Source organism: Octopus bimaculoides, chromosome 5 (assembly GCF_046866305.1).
Source record: "Octopus bimaculoides isolate indiv1 chromosome 5, ASM4686630v1, whole genome shotgun sequence".
In the NCBI taxonomy this organism is placed as follows: domain Eukaryota; kingdom Metazoa; phylum Mollusca; class Cephalopoda; order Octopoda; family Octopodidae; genus Octopus; species Octopus bimaculoides.
The window spans coordinates 93,644,099-93,666,725 of NC_142932.1; the positions used below are offsets into that span (position 1 = coordinate 93,644,099).

Genomic DNA, 22,627 nt, shown 5'->3' on the forward strand with positions numbered 1-22,627 from the left:
ACTCTCAAACAGCCCACTCCAATTAACTGTAAAAAAGTTTCTGAAGAGTAGACAATCTATTGCTGTAATCAGTGACAGCTCTAAGGTAACTACGTTTATGACATTAAGTGTGTTAACATTAACTTAATTTGTTTTTCACGTAGACGGCGTCTCTAAATAATCTATTTATTCTCAAAACAATTCTATTTTTCAACGCCAATTAATGTACAATTTTGCACATTTACTTTGTGATATTGCCATCATTACTTCAGAAAAAGTTTATTCTTAGCTGGTGAGGTCATAATAATATCGAAACATAGCGGAAGTTCTCTCCGGAACTTGCAGAAGTAATGGTTTCCGGTTTAGGCACAAAAACAGCAATTTTATGTAGAGAATGAATATTCGAGACCATTGGCCACAGTATTTAATTAGTATATTATTTTATCGACCCCCCAAAGGATAAAAGGTAAAGATAACCTCAAATTCCACCGAACTGCCTTTCATACTTCTGTGGTCGATAAATCAAAATACCGATAAAGTTCTGATGTCGATGGTATCGATAATTCTTTCTTTCAAAATTACTAGTCTTGTGCCTAAATTAGAAACTAAATTAGAAATAATGATTCCAAATTTTGGAACACGGCCAGTAGTTTCGGGGTGGGGGTGATAAGTTGATTACATCGACCCCAGTGCTCAACTGGTACTTATTTTATCGGCCTTGAAAGGATGAAAGGTAAAGTCGACCTCGGCGGAATTTGAACTCAGAACGTAAAGACGGACTAAATGCCGCTAAGCATTTTTCCTGACGTGTTAACGATCCTGCCTGCTCGCCGCCTTCTGGATGTGCTAATATTAATATGTGATTGCTGTAGGAAAATGCAAGATGGGGGGATAACGGATTTGGTAGCTGCTACTTTAAGCTTGCTGTTTGGAAGCCTGATTTCTAAGTGATTGACGCAAGGTTGGAGTAGTTGTGAAACTGTTCCTAAAGAATTGTCGGTGGTGTCTGCTTATATAGCCTTTGTATGTATTGACTATATCTGAGAAGGCCATGTAGTACTGGGTCGCTTAAATCTACAATATCCTTTTCCATAACATTAAATCCTGTGCTCTTTTAGAAATTAATGTTAGCTTACCAATATATTGGTTTTTAAAGCGTTGCTTTAAGTATATTTCATTTATCAAAAGTTGACTACAAACTTCCTGTAATGTCTACTTTTCGTCCAAGGTGGCAGAAAAAATCCTTTACAGCATTTCTTCTGATTTCTCGTTCTGAGTTCAAATGTCACCGGGATCGACTTTACCTTCCATCATTTCTAGGTCGTTAAAATAAGTACCAGTTGAACGCTGAAGATGATGTAATCGATTTACCACCACCCCTGAAATTGCTGGCTTTGTGCCAAAATTTGAACCTAATATCCACTTTGCGTTATATATGAACTTACTTAGGCGACATTTTTGTTGGTTTTCTTCTTGGATACATTAGTATAAATAATGCATTTCATTCATATTTATGAATAGTATTCCTTGATTATTTAACTTCAAGCAATATTTTTAAAATTTAAACCAGTTAAATAATACAGCCAACCATCCCTCGCAAGCAAGTATGACTTGGTAGCTTCCACTGATTGCTTTAGCTACCTATGTAGTTGTGGGCTGACAAAGACACCTTCTCAATACTCTCACCTTTCATCCAGTGGCACATCCAGGATGTGACAGTCGGGGAGAAAGAGAACTGCATCAGTGCCCGGCTGTACTTATTTACAGCTAGGTAAACTGGAGTAACGTGAAATGAAATGTCTTACTCAAAGACAACGAACTGGACCTACGACCTTATGGTTGTAAGCAGAACACACTAACCACTAAGCCACGCGCTTTCACAAAGCTGTTAAATAATGATTTATGATTTTCAGCACAAAACTAGCAAAGTTGAAGGTAGGCATTTAGTCGGCCCATGGAATCTAGTGTTTTATTTTATCGGTCTTGAAAGGATGAAAGGCAAAGTTGAACTCGCGGGTTTTGAACTCAGAACTTAGTGAGATGGAATGAATACTACAAAACATTTTTGATCGGTGCTCAACCGATTCTACCAATCCACCACCCAACAAAGCTGTTTAATAATGTTTCAAATTTTGGTACCAGACCAGAAATTTAAGGGGATAGTAAGTCGATCACATCGACCCCAATACTCAACTAATACTTATTTTATCGACCCTGAAAGGAGGAAACGCAAATGCATCAGACATTTGAGAAATATCTCTAATAAGAATAAAGAAGAAACGACAAAGTGCTGGTAGACTTTGAAATATTTATAAATAAATATCAGTCTTAGTTAATTTAAGACAAAGGCGTAGATTCCCGAATTGGAAAGACGTTGAGAAAAATGCGGTGCAGCACTTAGTTTCGTCCCTCAACATTCTAAGTTCAAATATCGTCGGGGGACAATAAGTATCGGTTTATGGAAGACTGTCCTCTCACCAGACATTGGAGACCTTATATATATATTTGATAGAACCGTCAAGTCAAATGTGATTTCTGTTGCCTTGTGGAACCAAATAGCTTTCTTGGTACATTACAAGAAACTGTTTACTGTTGTCTCCCTCTGGAATTCAGTTCGATTTTATTGTTTCCAACATGAATGATCAAACTCGGTATGTATTTATAGTCAGGTGGACTGAGCTGTTTCGAGAGTTAAGCGCACGGATTGTTATCCTATCCATTGGGTTAACTGTAATCCTTAGTCCAACCTACGGGCTTCTATACAATTTCAGTTTATCAAATTCCACTTACAAGGTTTTCACTGAGGTTATGATAGAAAGCCTTTGCTCAAGGTGCCACGCTGTGGGGTTGAACCAGAACTACATAACTTTTGTACGAACTTCTTAACGGCACAGACAAAACTGAGCTATGTGTCAACATTATGTTCAAAAACATTTGTTACTCTACATCAATGTGATGATTCTTTTAGAATAGTTTTGCATCAGTTCAACATATTGAGTTTGTTTAAGTGACAAATGAAATGTGTGAACAAAGGAAATCTAATGTTTCCCCAGTCGAAAATAACAAAATCCTAGTAAAATTGGCAATAAACAATGGATATTATATCCAAGCAAATTAAAACAATACACAGCTTTCAATAAACAACAACAATGAGATATGTAGGACTTTAAAAGATTCATTGTTTGAAATCTGTAAATCCTATTACATTACTGGTTCGCCAGAAGTCACTCGTCCTGCCCCAAAGTCGTGCACAAACACTCTTCAACATCTGGCACACAGACGTTGTGTCTCTTCCTTCTACTGTTTCTACCAATATAAAAATATGACTTCTCTTTCCGATCTGGCTGGTCTCATTCCACAATCACTCAAACACACTTGAATCACTTGTCTCTTCTCTCGTTCATATATATTGTGGCCACCACTAACTCCGGCCTCGCATTAATTTTTACGCTCAATTCTTCCTCCCCTTCTGGAATTAGCTCCCTGCCTATAGTTTTCCTGATCTGACAACGTGCAACAGCAAAAAAAGGAATATTAACCGCGTCAGTTTCATTAAAAAAAGAAAAAACAATTCGTCATTCTTATCAAGAAAGCTGCACATGTTCATCTACATCATTTATGATACCTGGAAAGAGTAGTAATATCTGGCGTAGTATTAAATGGAGACTGGTTGGGGTTTGATCAACTTTGGTTCGGTTACCAGGATGGAGATATTTATTTGTTGAAAGGCCCGAAACAGCGAATGACCGCACTAATCAGGTGTCCAGGAGCATCACAAGATGATGTGTAAAAAAAATGGCATATTTTTATAGAATGCATGACAATTTACCGCTGCCGTTGTTGAATCCTATGTCAGCGCTTAAAATAGCATAGCGAGCTAATTAAGCACACTTTAATTATACAGTGTTGCAGTGGTTTACGGCTAGGCAGATTTCACTGCTTTATTATCCTTCGTTTGAATGGATAGAAAATTCAGTAAATTATGAAATAAGAGCGTCATAGCATTATAATACAGCATTATAATACAGAAGTAAAATAACAAAGAATGAAGACGGAGAGCTTCTAGAAGTGCACAAGGAGAATGTTAAGTAACATTTATATATTTCAGGCACAAAGGCCCATCATCAGAAATAAACTATGATTTATTTAGATTTTATAATTATAATTCTTACAAATGGTATCTATTGGTAAGTAGATGGATACACACACACATTCAGTGGCCAACAATCGACAACATGAAAATATCTTACGATGAAAGTAAACAAACAAGGTTTGTTTTAGAAGCGTTGAGATGCATTGAAAGATAGGGAAATGATATTTTTTTTATTCTCAAACGCGTGATAATGCTAATAAATAGCGCGATCAGGATAAATTATCCATACATTGCAGAAAAATACGTTACCGGCCAGCCATGAGACTCGAACTCACATCCCTGTGATTACGCGTCAAGTGCTTTACCATTAAGCTAAACTGCCCAATAACGAATTATTGGGCAGTTTAGCTTAATAGTAAAGCACTTGACGCGTAATCACAGGGATGTGAGTTCGAGTCTCATGGCTGGCCGGTAACGTATTTTTCTGCAATGTATGGATAATTTATCCTGATCGCGCTATTTATTAGCATTCTCACGCGTTTGAGAATAAAAAAAAATTTCTCTATGAAAATATCTATTTTCTGGTATTTGGTAAATCATTGGCTAAGGCCAGTAACATTCACTTTTTTTCACCATATAAATATTCGGATAATATTCAGGTTATTTCATATATCTTAAATATGTATACCTAGTTGAATTAGAACTACCCATCTCGGGCAAGACAACACAAAACCTGCAGTAGGATGCTCCTTATTTAAAAGTTGTTACACTCCATTATAGTGCGGGTGTGGTGATTCGAACGGTGGATCTTTCAGTTGGCAGGTCGAAATTCAGTCGGATTAGCTAACAATTAACCGTTGCATGTTTACACACGTACACACACATACATACATGCGCGCGCGCACGCACACACACACACACACGCACACACACACACACACACACACACACACACACACACACACATATATATATATATATATATATATACTGCTGTATTTCACTCTGTTTCTGTCCACCAAATTCACTCATTGGGTATTAGTCTGCCTGGGGCCCCAGTAAAAGATACTGCCTAAAGTGGGACTGAAACCAAAGCTACGTGGCTGCAAAGCGAACTCGTGTGTGTGTGTGTGCATATAAACATATATACATATATGATTTTTCTTAGAGTTCAAGTGAGAGTTCAACCCAGTCGCTAACAAAGCGACAAGACTTTTGAGTGAAGAGAATTCTCGGTGTTTGTAAATATGTGGTTGAGTTGGTGTGTTGGTTGAACTGTCGATGCATACATCCAAGGGCGTGCGTCTATTCGCCTAAAGAATCTCAGATAGAAAATCTTTGGAATGTCTAACAAGTCTTCATTGTGTCACTAATAGATTGGATTTGGAGAATCTGCGTCAGTTTCTTTTGCTCTCATTCCGTGAAACCGAGGATTTCAAGGTTTCTGTGCAAATTTATTGGTACAAAATCTAATGCACCTATGATGATAAGTACAAAAGGGCTGTAGGTTCTGCATTAATTCGCCATACATGTTCCCTTTTTCCTGGTCTGTTGATTGTACATTCACATCCACTAGACAACTGATCTCTGCAATAGTGCATGACTTTTGTTCCCTGTTCTATACAGAACAATATCAAGTCTTTTATGTTTGCACCGAATTGATGTATGTATGTTATCAATCAGTTTCATTTCTGTATTTGTCCATAGAGAAAGAGCTGGACTCTAACATAGATTCAAGGCTCCTTCATTGGAACTTTTATCAACATCATCTAGGTATTTGTGCATATGTGTGTGTGTGTGTGTGTGTGTGTGTGTGTGTGTGCGCGCGCGCGCGTGTGTGTGCAGTATTTGGTGTTAGTGTATGCGCAGATTTGTATGTTTGTTTTATGGATGCATTTTTATGTATATATTTTCATGTCTAGGCGTATGCATATGCATTTATGTGCTAAACTTTTGGTAAGTTTTACATATCTTTATAGTATGTATGTATGTATGTATGTATGCTTGTATGTATGTACGTATGTAAAGGATTGTTTTTAACTGAACTCCAAATTTAATATATTGTTGGAATTTCTAAGACAAACGTCGTCCTTATTAAGTTTCCCATCATAAGTGATTTAGTAATCGAATGTCTACTCTGCATAGATATATGTTCGTGCGCTTATGTGTGTGAGAGAGAGAGAGAGAGAGAGAGAGAGAGAGAGAGAGAGCATGATTTTGGAGTGTATCTTTGTGAGTGTGTGTACGTGTGCAGTGAACAACATATTTCTATGAAAGTTCGTATGTGTTAGAGTTGCTTTTTTTTTTGTATAAATAAGTTTCTTTTTTTCTTCTTTCTTTGTTAATAATGATGAAATGAAAAAAACTATTTCATTCAATAATGTTTTCTGATGTTTGTATACACAACATATTACTCATAGTATACGACCTGTAAGTGTGTGCTTGAATACGAGATGTTGTGGAGAGTGGAAGGGGAGGTCGAAGGTAAGTGTCTTATTAAAAAAGAAAAAGAAACTATGGGAAATCTGTACGTAAAGTGTATTCACCACTACTACGACCACTGCTACCATCATTACTACTATCACCATCAGTTCCAGTCTGTCCCCCTCTGCCCATTACTACGGCTTCTCCCTCCTCAAATCAAGGAAGCCACCGCCGTCAGCAAGGCGAAACGGATGTAGCAATAGTCGTGACAACACTTTCTTCTTACATTGTACTGAACAGTTTTATTTCACCACATCAGCGAATACACGCTTACATTCATTCTTTCTCAAGAATTTTCTTTGATTTTCTCATCAAACAGGTAGCCGGACATTCTCTATCAGATTTGGTCGGCATCGATTTAATTACCACTTACTACCTGTCTCACATCTACAATGAGAAACACAAATACACAAGCTGTTGCATACACACACACACTCCATCTGCATGAACAATACATACACGTTTATTAAAACAAATTGCGGGGAAAATAATTAACCACTTGAAGACAAATCAAATTTGGAGTAAACATTCACTTGGAACATAACAATGATATGTCTTCCAGTTTTTTTTTTTTAACCATTCATGCTAAAATGTTATAAAAGACAATAGCAACATAGAATATACGTTACTATTGTTAATAATTTTATTTTAATTGAAACATCACCATAATCCAAGTTGAAAATAAGCTCAACGATTAATGCGACGATTATGTACAGAAAGTTACTGGATTACATACAAACTACATCTAGCAAGAGTGACATTTCTATTCAAACTGCATCAAATCATTTATAGCTGTTCAGACATTTTTTTTTATGACAGACACTCATAGAACAAGTTTTCGGTGAATCTAAATCTGCGACCCGGGTTCGATTCCCAACTTGGAGCTGTTTCACATAAATCGCTAATATAATTTCAAAAGTTAAGAATGCCACAACTTCCCATTAACCCTTCTCTACAAATCTCCGGTTTCATAATTGAGTATCGTGTACGTTTCATTCATGTCTTTTGAAGAAATCATTGAACAGTTACCGCTGAAAAACGCAGGAACGCCACAACTTAGAATAGCATGCTGTATTAGGAAACCAGTATTATAATTATCGCAGTTAACCTAATTCCATATAAGATGCTAATGTTGATACCAACTTTACACACAAAGCCAAGGGAGTTATTTAAAAAAAAAATCATAGATCATAATTTAGATTAATTTGCATTTATTTACTTTTACCATTCTCTTTCTTTCGCACTTCTTCCCATTTCTTCTCTATTTACTTCAATTCTTTTTTCTTTCTTTCTTTTTTTATATCTTTTTATCTCTCAAACTCGTATTTCTTATTCCTCTATAATTTTTTTTTTATCTCACCATGTCTAGCAGCCCTTTTACTTCTCCCGAATTATTTCTGTACCAATTTTCCTTGTTTTCTTTCCCTTCCTAACCGACATGTATAACAAAATTGAAACCGTTTCTCAAGACCTATTATCTTTAAATCTCGCATATTTTACAACTTAATGTACAACACAATGTACTTTCTGCTACTCTCACTTCACTGAATCTTCACTGTTAATTTCTCTCATTTATGATCTGGAGATAAAATTCACCTACCATGGTATTAATTCTTCATATGCAGAATAATGTTAAAACAAATATATAAAGACATCGCTTCTTAGAAGGTCAGAAGCTGATAACAATTACACAATGGACCGATATAAAGATTATCATTATCGATTCAGGCCTTAGTCGGAATACATCCTTAATTGCTAAGTCTTTTATCAGATCTGGTGGGGTTTTACTCGCTTGATATTTTTTCAAGACATGTCTTCTGTCGCAGTTTTATCACCAAACCGTTGCCATGAAGGCAGTCGATGTTACAATATAAAAGAAATCTATCGAACTTGTTTCATAGTTTTCTTGTATTTTGTTGCGTGTTCTTCAACCAGAACACGGATTCCACATTCTCTTAATGACCATTGGAGAGGTAAGTTTATCTTTCATAATTAGTTTTTTCGTTGTGCATAAACATATAATTCAGTTTTCGCTATCTGTTATCCAGAGATTAATTGCTAACCGACACGATATCGTATCGAGCTGTGCTCTGACCAAGTTCATTAATTCTTTATTTCCTTGTCACCTGACTGTAATTAAGTGTCATGGATTGGAGTAGAATTCACAGTTATAAATGGAGGCTACTTAAGGCAGTACGTAGTTTCGGGTTCTATGGTATAAAATGTAAATTTTATTCTGGAAAAGAATGCTGTTGAATAGTAAGTGATATTCCTGTGAAACTAGTGTATACTTCCAACAGTCAGATGAACTATGGTATTTTGAACTGAGCAGCCTGTCCAAAACCAACAACAATATTGGTGGGGAATATGAATTCAAGATTTACGAAATAGTAATCCGAAACTCAGTACTGATCATTTTGCTTCTACAGAGAACAAGCAATTGTTTTCTTCTTCAACCAAGACAGTGTGAGCTCTGTCAGTGCTTAACCCTTTAGAATTCAGATGTAATACTTATTTATATACACAGTTTTGAGTTAATCATGCATTATCTTATAGCTTCTAGATTTTGGTGATGTGATTGTTTTATTTTTAAAATGACATTGCAGGGTAAGTGTGGGAGGCCAGATCTGGTCACTTTGAACATAAAATAGACATAATATTTGGGCTGAATATGGCCGGTTTAAAAGCTAAAGGGTATCCTGAATTCAAATGGGATAATAGAAAAACCTTGTTTTCAATTATTCCATTTCGTTTAGCTGTGAAAGTCGCGTGCGATATAAAATACAAAATTAGCTTATAAGGGAAGACATTTATCGCTTGGTCAAATAAATTAGCAAAAATCGAAGCTATGACTAATTTATGAAAAACTAATTAGTGGCATGTTGTACATATTGTTTTATAACAAGGCCAATATATGTTTAAGCATGGGTATGTGCAATTCTGAGAAGGACAGCAAATGTAATCAGAACAGTAGACAAAGGATATATATCGCTAGATAATACAGTGCATTCATAAAAGTGAGTTCACCCAGGGCAGTTTCATACAATATTTTTTTTGTATGTATCTCTTTGAAGAGGGCTATTGATGTGGTTATTATTATTATTATTATTACATAATTCCGCCGAGGTCGACTTTACCTTTAATCCTTTTGGGGTCGATAAAATAAGTACCAGTTGAACACATCTGCTTCCCCAAGATTGCTTCTCTTGTGGAAAAATTATTATTATTATTATTATTATTATTATTACAAGGGCGATTAAGGCGACGAGCTGGCAGAACTGTCAACACGCCAGGCAAAATATTTAGCATTTCATCCGTCTTCACGTTCTGAGTTCAAGTTTCGCTGAGGTCGATTGTGTCTTTCATTTCATTCTTTCAGGATAAAATAAGTACCAGTTGAACACTGGAGGTGATGTAAACAACTTACCCACTCACTCAAAATTACTGGCCTTGTGACAAAATTTGAAATCAGTATTACAAGGGCAGTTAAGGCAATCAGTTGGAAGAATCTTTAGCACACCGGACGCAATACTTAACGTCTTTCGTCTTTTTAGAGCGCTCTCTATAAATTTCAGGCCCTGTGGTGGATTGGCAGAATTGTTAAAGAATCAATCAAAATGCATTGCTGTATTCTTTTTTTTTTTTTCTCTTTTTTTAGCATTTACGCTATGGGTTCAAATCCTGCCGAGGCTAGCTTTGCCTTTCATCCCTCCGCGGTCTATAAAATAAAGTTCCAGTCAATTATAGAAGTCGATAGTATCGACTAACCCTCCCCTCAAAATTGCTGGCCTTGTACCTAGATTAGAAATTATTATCAAAAGGGCTTTGGATTGGCAGAACATGTAGAGTATTGGAAAAATGCCTCGCCGTATTTGTTTTGGCTCTTTCCTACCAAGGTCAGCTTTATTTTTCATCCCTCCTGAGTAGATAAAATAAGCACTAATCAAATATTGGGGTCTATGGGGTCAACTAAGACTCTTTCCCTCAAAATAGCTGGACTCGTGCCTAAATTAGAAGGCATTATTATAATTTTATCAAGTACCACTTGTAGAAGTGGGGGACGAGATCGAGATGCTACCCGCTGGTAAATTCGCCGAAATATGGGGAAGTGTGATGAGCATAGGCCCATTGTAACTACTCTGAACATGTACCTGTAAGTCGATGCACACATCTCCAGCATCTTCGTGAATAGGGATAATCGATTAAATCGACCCCAGTATTTCTACTACAACCAGCCAAATCCTGTAATGAAACAGAATATATCAAGTAACTATAAAATATATAGCGGATTACTGCTAGCATGTACCTGTACATTGGAGAATGCATTTGAGAGGAGGCACTTGCCCTTGGTAGTCAGAATAATCCTATATTTGTAGAGTTCCTTGGTTGGCTTTAAGTGGTTATCTCCATACAAGGACCCGTCATTTCTTTCCTTATATATAATGTTTTATTTCACTCCTTCGCTAAACGTGCTGCCCATATGTATGAGCTGGCAGAACCGTTAGCACGCCGGACGAAATACTCAGCGGTTTTTCTTCCGGGTTTACACTCGAATTCCGTCGTGTTCGACTTCGCGTTTCATCCTTTCGGAGTCGATGAAATAAGTACCAGCTGCGCACTGGGGTCGATGTAATCGGTTAGTTCCCTCTTCTCCAAATTATTATTATTATTATTATTATTATTCAGTAGCTTTATTTTCATAACGAGCTTTCACTTCACTACCGAGCGCAGCTCTGTGTGCCTTGGGTATGTGCTGTGGTTTGCTGTGATGCTCTTATGGTTACTGTATTGAAAGTGTTTTGCGTAGGATGTGTGCAGTGCCCAGTAGTGCAATTTTCTGTATGTTATATATATTTGTAAGTCCTGGTGTTTTTGTTATGTATTTGTCTGAATATTTTTTTATTATACCTAAGGCGCCTACTATGATAGGAATTGTTTCTGTTTTTAGATTCCACATTCGAGTTACCTCTATTTCCAGGTCTTTGTATTTTGAAAGTTTCCCTCGGATAGTTCTTAATTACCGATTATTCTTTACTTGAAAGCAGGCAATAACAAATTACCAAAGGTTTCAAGTAGTGCCTTCTCCTGTGACTCAAAGGGACAATACTCTCCTTAGAATGCGAGCTGTACCCAACAATGCTGTCTTCTGGATCACTTCGAGCCTGACAGCAGCTCCAGTATTCTTAATATGTTTTTCAAAGCCCTTGGAAACTGCTCCTAATGCTCCAGTTACCACCGGTATCATCATTACTTTCCTTATGCCCCATAACTTTCCAATCTCGTCCTGCAGTGGCTGGTATTTCTCCATCTTTTCTGTTTCTTTACATTTTACATTCGAATCGCCTGGTATTGCAACATCTGCAACATCTATTATACCTTATTATTACTATCATTATTATTATTAGTCGTTGTATTATTATTATTATTATTAATCATTATTATTTATTATTATTGAGTGAGAGAGCAGTACATGCCATCAGAGTGACACTGGGGTAAAATATACGAAGCCCAGTATACCCATCATGACTACCCGTCTGATAAGGGTACACCAGGCACATGCATCACAACCATATGTGCGCGACATGGTGATCTCATATCAAGATAAACAGAGCATGACCTTGCCGGTGGGGCCCAGTTAGAATTTTCTTCGGGTTGAGTAGCCCATCCCGCTCAAAAGGTCCCTCAATAAGGGTTGTTTAAGGATGTTGAACGAAACACCCATGTTTCCAAAGGTGAATTATCTAAAACCTTATTATTATTATTATTATTATTATTATTATTATTATTATTATTATTATATGAAAACTCGCAGCTTATTTAGCTGGGTATGATGGAAAGTGTCAGCTGTCCACAGCCAGCAGACTAAGGTGACCCTTGTTTACTAGTCATGCTTCAAGAACCCTGTGAAGAATTCTTTATTATTATTATTATTGAGTGAGAGAGCGGTGCATGCCATCAAAGTGACACTGGGGTAAAATATACGAAGCCCATTATACCCATCATGACTACCCGTCTGATAAGGGTACACCAGGCACATGCATCACAACCATATGTGCACGACATGGTGATCTCATATCAAGATCAGCAGCGCATGACTTCGCAGGTGGGGCCCAGTTAGAATTTTCTTCAGGTTGAGTAGCCCATCCCGCTCAAAAGGTCCCTGAATAAGGTTTGCTTAAAGATGTTGAGCAAAACGCCCATGTTTCCAAAGGTGAATAATTCAAACCCCAAAGAATTCCTTTCAACACATGGCTATGATGCTCCCCCACTACTTCTGCTCATGATCAGAGATGCACATATCGTCAGCCACCAAGGGACATGCTCAACTGGTTAAGGTCAAACAACTGACAAGCAAATCTGTGGTGTTGAGCAGAATATTTGCTGTAGCCCATCTTTTTATACCAAGACAAAGCAATGTACATGATAACACTTCCAATCAATTAAGATCAGAAGCCATGAGAGCCACTGCCTGGTACCGCATCCGGGCATTATGTACATGATAACACTTTCAATCAGTTAAGATCAGAAGCCATGAGAGCCACTGCCTGGTACTGCATCCGGGCATTAGCCACTGCCTGGAACTGCATCCGGGCATTATTATTATTATTATTATTATTATTATTATTATTATTATTATTATTATCATTGTTATTGTCACTGTTATTGTTATTATTATTATTATTATTATTATTATTAAGGCGCCAGCTGATAGAGTCATTAGCTAGTCGGATAAACTGTCTAGCGTTATTTCTTCCGACTCATTACGCTGTAAGCTCAAATGCCACCGTCGTTGACTTTGCCTTTCATCCTTTCGGGGTTGATAAAAAATGAAGTACAAGTTGATTACTGGGGTTGATGTAATTAACTTTCTCCTCCCCTCAAAACTGCTGGCCTTGAGTGAAAATTGGAAAGAATTATAATTACCATTAATTTTATCATAATGTGGCGAGATGACAGAATTGTTAGCATGCCGAACAAAATGCTTAGCAGCCTTTCGCCCATCTTCACTTCTGAGTACAAATTCTGCCGAAGTCGATAAAATAAGTACTAATTGAGTGCTAATTAAGTGCTGGGGTCGGTGTAATTGACTTAGCCCCTCCTCCTTGTATTTTAAACCTAGTGCCTTAAATAGAAAGCATTATTATTCAATAGTCTAATTTTTGTTGCATCATGCTTTCATTGTATTATCGAGCGCAACCTCGTATGCTTTAGGGTTGTGTCTTCTTTTATTTTGATTATTATTATTATTATTATTATCATTATTATTATTATTTGTACTGACAGTTACTCTGTGTCTTATGTGTGCAGGGCCTAGTACTGGTACTTGCTGTAAATTCGACCCCGAAAGGATGAAAGCCAAAGTTGACCACGGCAGGATTTGAACTCAGAACGTAAATAGAGACGAAATGCTGCTAAGCATTTTCTCTGATGTGCTAACGATTCTGCCAGCTCACCGCCTCAATAATAATAATAATAATAATAATAATAATAATAATAATAATTAATAATAATCCTTTCTACAAAAGCACAATGCCTGAAATTTTGTGGGGAGGAGACGAGTCGATTGCATTGACCCCGGTGTTTCACTGATACTTAATTTATCGACTCGAAAGGATGAAAGGCAAAATCGACCTCAGCGGAATTTGATCTCAGAACATGAAAACAGACGAAATACCGCTCAGCACTCCATTCTGCCAGCTCGCTGCCCTAATAATAATAATAATTATTATTATTATTATTATTATTATTATTATTATTATTATTATTATTATTATTATTATTATGTTAATTTGCGTGATTGATTTGATACATTTACTCACCGGGAAACACCCAGCGTCCTGGGACAAGTGAAGGTTGAGAAGTGTTTATATATAATCGAAAGTTTGGGGAGGACAGTGCAGAAATATGTTCACATAACACAGCATTAAGCATTTAAGTTGGTAGGGATTTTCTAAGGATGTTGGCAGCACTGGTCAACACAATCTTTTGGATTTCTTTGAGAAATGTGTCTCCTGAGATATTTCTGATACATTAATAGGGACAATCTTCGCTTTAAAATGCCAAATCTCTTGTATTTCAATTTCCGGGTCCTTATATTAACCAAATTTGTCAAATTCTTTGACAGATATATATATATTCTTAAAAGTAGGGACATTTATATCTATTATTTTACTGGTATTTTCTTTCCCGTCTTTAATGCTAATTTCTGATCGATTACCTTGGATTCCTCTATCAGTGTTGGCAGGAAAATACCAGAGGATGGTAATATTTTCGCCTTCAAGGAATGTCGATTTGATAGTGTTTACATATTTCCCAATGTAAATATTGTCTCGCGCTATAGTGGCGATTTTTATATTCGTTTTTTTTGTAAGTAATAATAATAATAATAATAAATATATATCAGATAAGCCAAACGAGTCTTCGCGAATTTTTGAAAGGCTATTTTAATTGGATTTAAGTTTCTTTTTCTTATACATTGTTTTATTTAGCTTGTAACTAGAGAATCTCTTCAAGGAGAAAATACTTGGATTTCATTTGTCTTTTTTCCTTTGCTGACAAAGCAAACACACATTTTTACGAACTGTGGCGGAAGAAATAATAGGAAGAAGGAGTTTTAAGACTAGCAAGAAACTAGTACGATGATAAAAACTACATCTTTCTCCATCTGTGAAGAGTAAACGGTACTAATAGTGGACAAGAATAACATGAACAAAGTAACACAAATGCAAACACCACAACCAACAATAACAAAGACTAGATAAAAATTAACAAGGAAGCCTTTTCATAGTTGCACTAACTACTACAAGTAATCACAAAATCTCCCTCAAGTCACATACTACCATCTGAAAAGAAAGAGGAGCACACTGGACAATGTATTTTTAGACAGCCAATACTACAAGACGGTCACAACTGGATCGCTTTTGATTATAATTCTACTGTTATCGTGGCTAAGCAATAACAATGGTAACATCAAAATGAAATTTTAAAAATCATGTAAGTGGTAACACCAGAACAATCATTGACAAAAAAACGGCGAGTTAATGTGGAAGGTTTCTCGTTGATTGACCTACTGGAAATAGCAGTCAACCGTTTCTCAAACCTTAACCTACTGTACTATAAAAATGAACACATTGGATGATGTGGACCTAAAGTCAAAATACAAAGATATGTTGGACATGACTAGAACATCTTTGATCATAGGCCTGACTTAGTGTTAAACAACAGCGACAAAACGCAGGCAGCTAAATCAGAGAAGTAAACTCTTTTAGGACAGGTTACTTGCAAAACACAGTCTGACATAATCACCTTGCTAAAGGAGGAAAGCGAACAGATATAATGGAGGACAGTTACATATCAGTGCAATAAGTGGAGGTCGACATTATATGCGATGTTAGTCATGTTTCTGCTAGTGGATAACAAAATTTCCTACTCTTACTCTAATCATGATCAAGATGTTTTGATAATGTGTTTAAAATATAAGCATTGTTCCTGGCTTAAATACTTTCTCTATGACAAAAATTACGGCCTCTCTAAACACTCAACTCCCCAGTCCTATAGTGGCCACTTATGAGCTCACAACGCCCTAAATGATGACGCTGCTTAAGAACCACAATAAAGAAATTACTATACAGCTTGAGGATATTTAAGGGGGTTGGCGCTGTCCTTATTTTGCCCAAGGTTTGCTGCAATTGAGCAGACCAAACAACGAGAACACTCCGATTGTAATCATCCAGTCTTTTCAGATAGTTTAGCACAGACTACATTTTCCAATACTAACTTTTTTTATAACGGATTTTTCTAGCTGGTTGATCGATGATACAGTGACCCCTCTTATTTGCTATTGGGTTATCATAGTATGTTTTACTTCCGGACTATATACTAAATGGGACCTTGAAGAATGCTAAAATGCAAGAAAATATACTAGTCCCTTAATATTCAAAGCTTAATATTCAATATTCAATATTCAATGTTTCATTTATTCAATAAGACAATCAATACTTCATTTCATTTTACTGAATATATTATATATTCTATATCCTACATTAATATTATAAGAATATAAATAAAACATAAAAAACAGACAGATTTGGAATTCCTTTGAATGATATATTCCTCTATACACTATCATACAAACCCCTTTTTATATATATATATATCTATATATATATATATATATATATATATATAATAATAATAATAATATTAGGGACAAAATCCAAAATTACAGGTAAAAAACTCAATTAAAATCAATTTATAAAAAATTAAAATTGAATTGAGCCTTATAGATAAAGTATATATAAAATATATAGTTTTGGGGAAAATAACCAATTTTCAAGAACTCATCGATGAAAATCCACTATCACATATAGAAAAATTAATAATTAAAAGCACAATAAATGAGTATAATATAAAGTAAAGTAAATATCATAAGATAAATATAATAAAAAGATTACACGTGTTTCATAACTAATTTTCAAATAGAAAAGAAATTTAAATCGATTAAAATCAATTGAAATTATCGAAAATAAATTCTATTCAAAAATATAGCTACTCGTCAGATCGTAAGTAGAACAATAATTAGATATATATATCTCAACCAACAATAAGTACCAAATGAATTAATATGAAATACTTATTATATAAAGATAGAAAAATTATTTTTAAAATATCATAATATCAAAATAATAACCATTCAATAATCATCCCTTCATCCATTATAATAACATGTATATTATATACAAAAAACATCTTACATAAATTATCATTGTTTAAATTATCATTGTTTTAAATACAAGTTGAACGAAGTTTAAGTTTAAAATAATAATGAAGATAAAATTAGTACATATTTAACCGGTGTAATAGTTAAAGCTATACTATATAAAGCTAAAGACGTTTATTTAATTATAATTAAAGATCAATTGAATAATAGAAAAATACAAGATTATTTATTTCTACAAACGTAATAATAAAAAATATGAATGAAAAAATTATGAATGGAAAAATTATGAATGAAAAAATTAGGAAAGACAAAATTATTAAGAATAAAAGATTAAACTTTATATATATATATATATACAAAGTTTTGATTTAAAAAAAACTTTAACGATATTATAAACTATAAAGATTAATAATTAATCAAATATTATTAATAAAAAATAATCGAAAATATATCAACACTATTCAAATCGAAATTCTAATATTATGTTGAAATGAAACTATAACTTCTAAATAATTTAGTGTTAAATAGGTTATCTATTAAAAATAATCTATAAAGAACCAAATGAATAATATAAAAAACAAGAATACATATATAAATGGGGGTTCATGTTGTTTTGAAACTCATTTTACTCCGTTTGATTCTAAAATGACTTTCTATCAATAACACGGAAGTCGTACAATCTCATCTTACTTTGTAGCTGGGACCCTGACAGGTTCAACTACTCCGGGTCAGAATGAACCTAGGAACTGTAGCGGCTAAGAGGTAGTTCCACATTCTTCAAAACCTAGGAACTACTGAACTAGGACCTCACTATCAAATGCAGCTTAATGTCGTATTCAAGACAAATTCTCTCTTAAAATATTACGTATATTAACAAAATATTGTATGTGCTGAAACAAAATGCTTTATTTTAAAGAACGTTCTTTAACAGGATCTTGTGACGTCAGTAACATAAAGTGACTATATTAGGCAGATGTTTTACCTCTCAATTATGTAAGAATTAGGACTAAGCTATGACTTTTGTTTCTATATTTAGTACATCTCTTATTCCCTCTTTTCCTTTCTATTCCCCCACACTGGACTTATACAATTTTTCTTCCTTATCACTCTCTCACCATAACTCTGTTTTGTATACATGTAGCCAATTATTTTAGAACTTAAATTGACGGTTGATTATTATCCTGGTTTCAAATGAAAATTTCCTCACTGCCCAGACTCAAGTGTTCAGATGTTCTCTTAAACAGCTGACACGACATCAAAGCAGAAACTAGCCAGAATCACGTGTTTCATAACTCAAAAAGGTTTTGGACAAAATGTCTAAATTGAAACAAGCAACTAAAACAAAATAAATAATCTCTTGAAAATAAAATGAATGATTTCTTGCAAGTCCCAAACACGTCTGAAATTGTTTCCCCGTACTTACTGAAAATAATAAAAATATTAGTTTCAAACTTTGGCACAAAGCCAGCAATTTCGGGGGAGGCGTTAAGTCGATTACTTTGACCCCAATATTCAACTGGTACTTATTCTATCGACCCTGAAATGATGAAAGGAAAAGTCGGCCTCGGTGGAATTTGAACTCAGAACGTAAAGACAGACAAAATACCAATTTCTTTATTGCCCACGGGGGCCAAACATAGAATGGTACAAAACAACTGATTGGGATCAGTAATGCGAATGGTTTACTTAAAATATGACTTTAGAAATTATATAAAATATAAAAAAATTGAATGATATTAACAGTACGTTAGACAACACAAATGAAGCGATGATCAGGCCACGCTCCGACCCCACAAGCCCCGATCTATCGCTGGCACCTTTTTTTTTTTTCCCCCCCCTTTTTTTCCGTCTATTCGCACGGTTCCTTGCACGCACAACACTCGTGCAACATGCTTCCATATCTTTTGGAACGTACACTCCGACAGACAACTCCTCTCCTTCCAACGACGGACAAAATACCGCTAAGCATTTCGCCTGGCATGGTAAATAAGAAATTTTAATTAAAATCACTAAACGAGATTACTATTCTTGTCTAGTGTTATTGTTATTGTTTAGCCTGAGGTCATCCCTGAATGAGCAGATCTGTGATAAAAGACACTCTAATCGTGATCAGGTACAGGCGTGGTTGTGTGATAAGAAGTTTGCTTCCCAGCAACATGGTTCCGGGTTCAGTCCTACTGCGTGGGACATCGGGCAAGTATTTTGTGCTTAGCCTCGAGCCGACTAAAGCTTTCTGAGTGGATTTGATTAACAGAGACTGAAAGAAACCCTCTGTGTATGTGTGTGTGTATGTGTGTGTGTGTGTGTCACCGCTTGACAACCGGTGCTGGTGTATTTACGTCCCCGTAACTTAGTAGTTCGGCCCAAAAAGACTGATAGAATAAGTACCAGGCTTTAAAAAATGAGTACTCTGGTCGATTCGTTGGACTAAAATTCTTCAAGGCGGTGCCGTAGCAATGGCTTCATTCTAATGACTGAAACAAGTAAAAGATAAATGCTTTTTTTTTTTTTTTTGATCTGACATTGCGTATCAAAGACTACATTATCCAATGTATCATTTTCTATTTCTAAGACGCCAGGGAAAGTGATATAAAGAAAATTTGGATTTCCAATAAGTCTAAAGACTCCATTGGGTCTTCCCACATGGTTCGTTGTCGTCAAGTGTTCCATACAGGTTCAAACCTTTTTCTTGTTCTGTGTAATACAGTGATACACAGAACATATTTCCCTGGCGTCTAGGCATCATCATGTATGATTCACATTCCTAATTTTTTTCAGCCACCAGAGTAACTTGGGACTTATGGATGGAAAGCTTAAAGCGTATGAAACAAGGGCTAACTAAAAGTCTGAAAACGAACATTGGCGTTTAAGACAAACTGATTAAAATGATTTGGGTAGTCAAAGGATTAAATAACTTACTCTTTTATTCTTTTACTTGTTTCAGTCATCTGACTGCGGCCATGCTGGAGCACCGCCTTCAGTCGAGCAAATCGACCCCAGGACTTATTCTTTGTAAGCCTAGTAATTATTCTATCGGTCTCTTTTGCCGAACCGCTACGTTACGGGAACGTAAACACAAGCATCGGTTGTCAAGCGATGGTGGGGGGACAAACACACACACAAACACACACACACACACACATATATATATATATGTGTGTGTGTGTGTGTGTGTTTGTGTGTGTGTGTGTGTGTGTGTGTGTGTGTGTGTGCATATATACGACGGGCTTCTTTCAGTTTCGTCTACCAAATCCACTCACAAGGCTTTGGTCGGCCCGAGGCTATAGTAGAAGACACTTGCCCAAGGTGCCACGCAGTGGGACTGAACTCGGAACCATGTGGTTGGTAAGCAAGCTACTTACCTCACAGCCACTCCTGCGCCTATGTATTTTTTTTTCTTTCACTTGTCTATTCACACTTTAATTCTTTTGCTGTGACCATGCTTGGAAACTACCTATAAGAATTTCAAAGATCAGATTGATGCCAGTGCATATTCCAACCTATTTATATCCTATCGATATATCATTGTCGGACCACTAAGCAAGTGTGAAGACTTGCACAAAATGCCTCTGCCCGCCTGCTGCTGGAAATTTATGCTATGTCGCTTCCGCTAAGTTACGGAGCATAAAAACACTCAATACACACGTGGACGGAGAGAGAGAGAGAGAGAGAGAGGCAAACACACACACACACTGGTGTTTTTACATCTTGGAGATGGATGTCCTTCAATTCTACTCTACATCTTAGCACGGTGGGCTGGTAGAATCGTAACTGTGCTGGAGAAAATGCTTAACAGTAATTCTTCCTATTCTTTACGTTCTAAGTTAACTTTGCTTTTCACCTTTTTGGGGTCGCTAAAATAAAACACCAGTCAAGTACTTGGGTCGATGGTATAGACTTATTCTTTGCTTGCACCTAAAATTGCAAACCTTGGACCAAAATTAGAAAATATTAAAACTAACACTTGAATAGATCCTACTACTTGGTTTTTATATATTTGTTTTGATATTCTCATCTGGCTTGTTAAGTATTTCGTACGGTATTTAACAAATTTTATTATTCTTTTAGTTTTTCCTTTTCACGTTTTCTGTCTTTTAATTTTCTTTAGGTTGCTTTCCATTTTGTCATTTATTTATTTATTTATTTGTGTATTTTATATGCTGCCCAATTCAGAATAAGTTCTTTTTTTCCTATTTCCTGGCGTTTGAACCCTCTCATTTCAAGGCAACACTTGAAGAGCGAATCGAGTGCAAAACGACAAAAAGACGCCGAATGCTCTAGAATTACTTCACAGCAGGAGCATGTTTTTTTTTTATGTTTTGAATTTTTTTAATTTTTTTAGAGTATAACTAATTGTGAGTACTGAATTATGCATACGCACGCGATTGTATATATGCGTGATTGAGTATATATGTGTGTCTGTCCGTCTGTCTGTATATATATATATATATATATATATATATATATATATATATATATATATATATATATATATATACTATATATATATATATATATATATATATACTATATATATATATATATATATATATATACTATATATATATATATATATATATATATACTATATATATATATATATATATATATACTATATATATATATATATATATATATATATATATATATATACTATATATATATATATATATACTATATATATATATATATATACTATATATATATATATATACTATATATATATATATATATATATATATATATATATATATATATACTATATATATATATATATATATATATACTATATATATATATATATATATATATACTATATATATATATATATATATATATACTATATATATATATATATATATATATATATACTATATATATATATATATATATACTATATATATATATATATATACTATATATATATATATATACTATATATATATATATATATATATACTATATATATATATATATATATATATATACTATATATATATATATATATACTATATATATATATATATATACTATATATATATATATATATACTATATATATATATATATACTATATATATAATATACTATATATATATATATATATACTATATATATATATATATATATACTATATATATATATATATATATATATACTATATATATATATATATATACTATATATATATATATATATATACTATATATATATATATATACTATATATATATATATATATATACTATATATATATATATATATAGTACTATATATATATATATACTATATATATATATAGTATATATATATATATATATATATATATATATACTATATATATATATATATA

At 34.4% G+C, this 22,627-nt stretch overlaps 1 protein-coding gene and 1 long non-coding RNA gene across 3 annotated transcripts in view; one reads left to right on the forward strand and one right to left on the reverse strand.

Moving 5' to 3' along the window:
* LOC149135643 (uncharacterized) overlaps window positions 1-22,627 on the reverse strand; it is a 41,642-nt gene that overhangs the window by 5,379 nt on the left and 13,636 nt on the right. The gene's annotated exons all lie outside the window — the stretch shown is intronic.
* The window catches only part of LOC106879153 (uncharacterized), a 66,778-nt gene continuing 50,553 nt past the window's right edge, over window positions 6,403-22,627 (forward strand). For both annotated transcript variants that reach the window (XM_052968316.2, XM_052968317.2), the window contains exon 1: window positions 6,403-8,529. In XM_052968316.2, coding sequence (XP_052824276.2) covers window positions 8,367-8,529 — 163 coding nt within the window. In that variant the 5' untranslated portion in view covers window positions 6,403-8,366. The remainder of the gene's footprint in view (window positions 8,530-22,627) is intronic.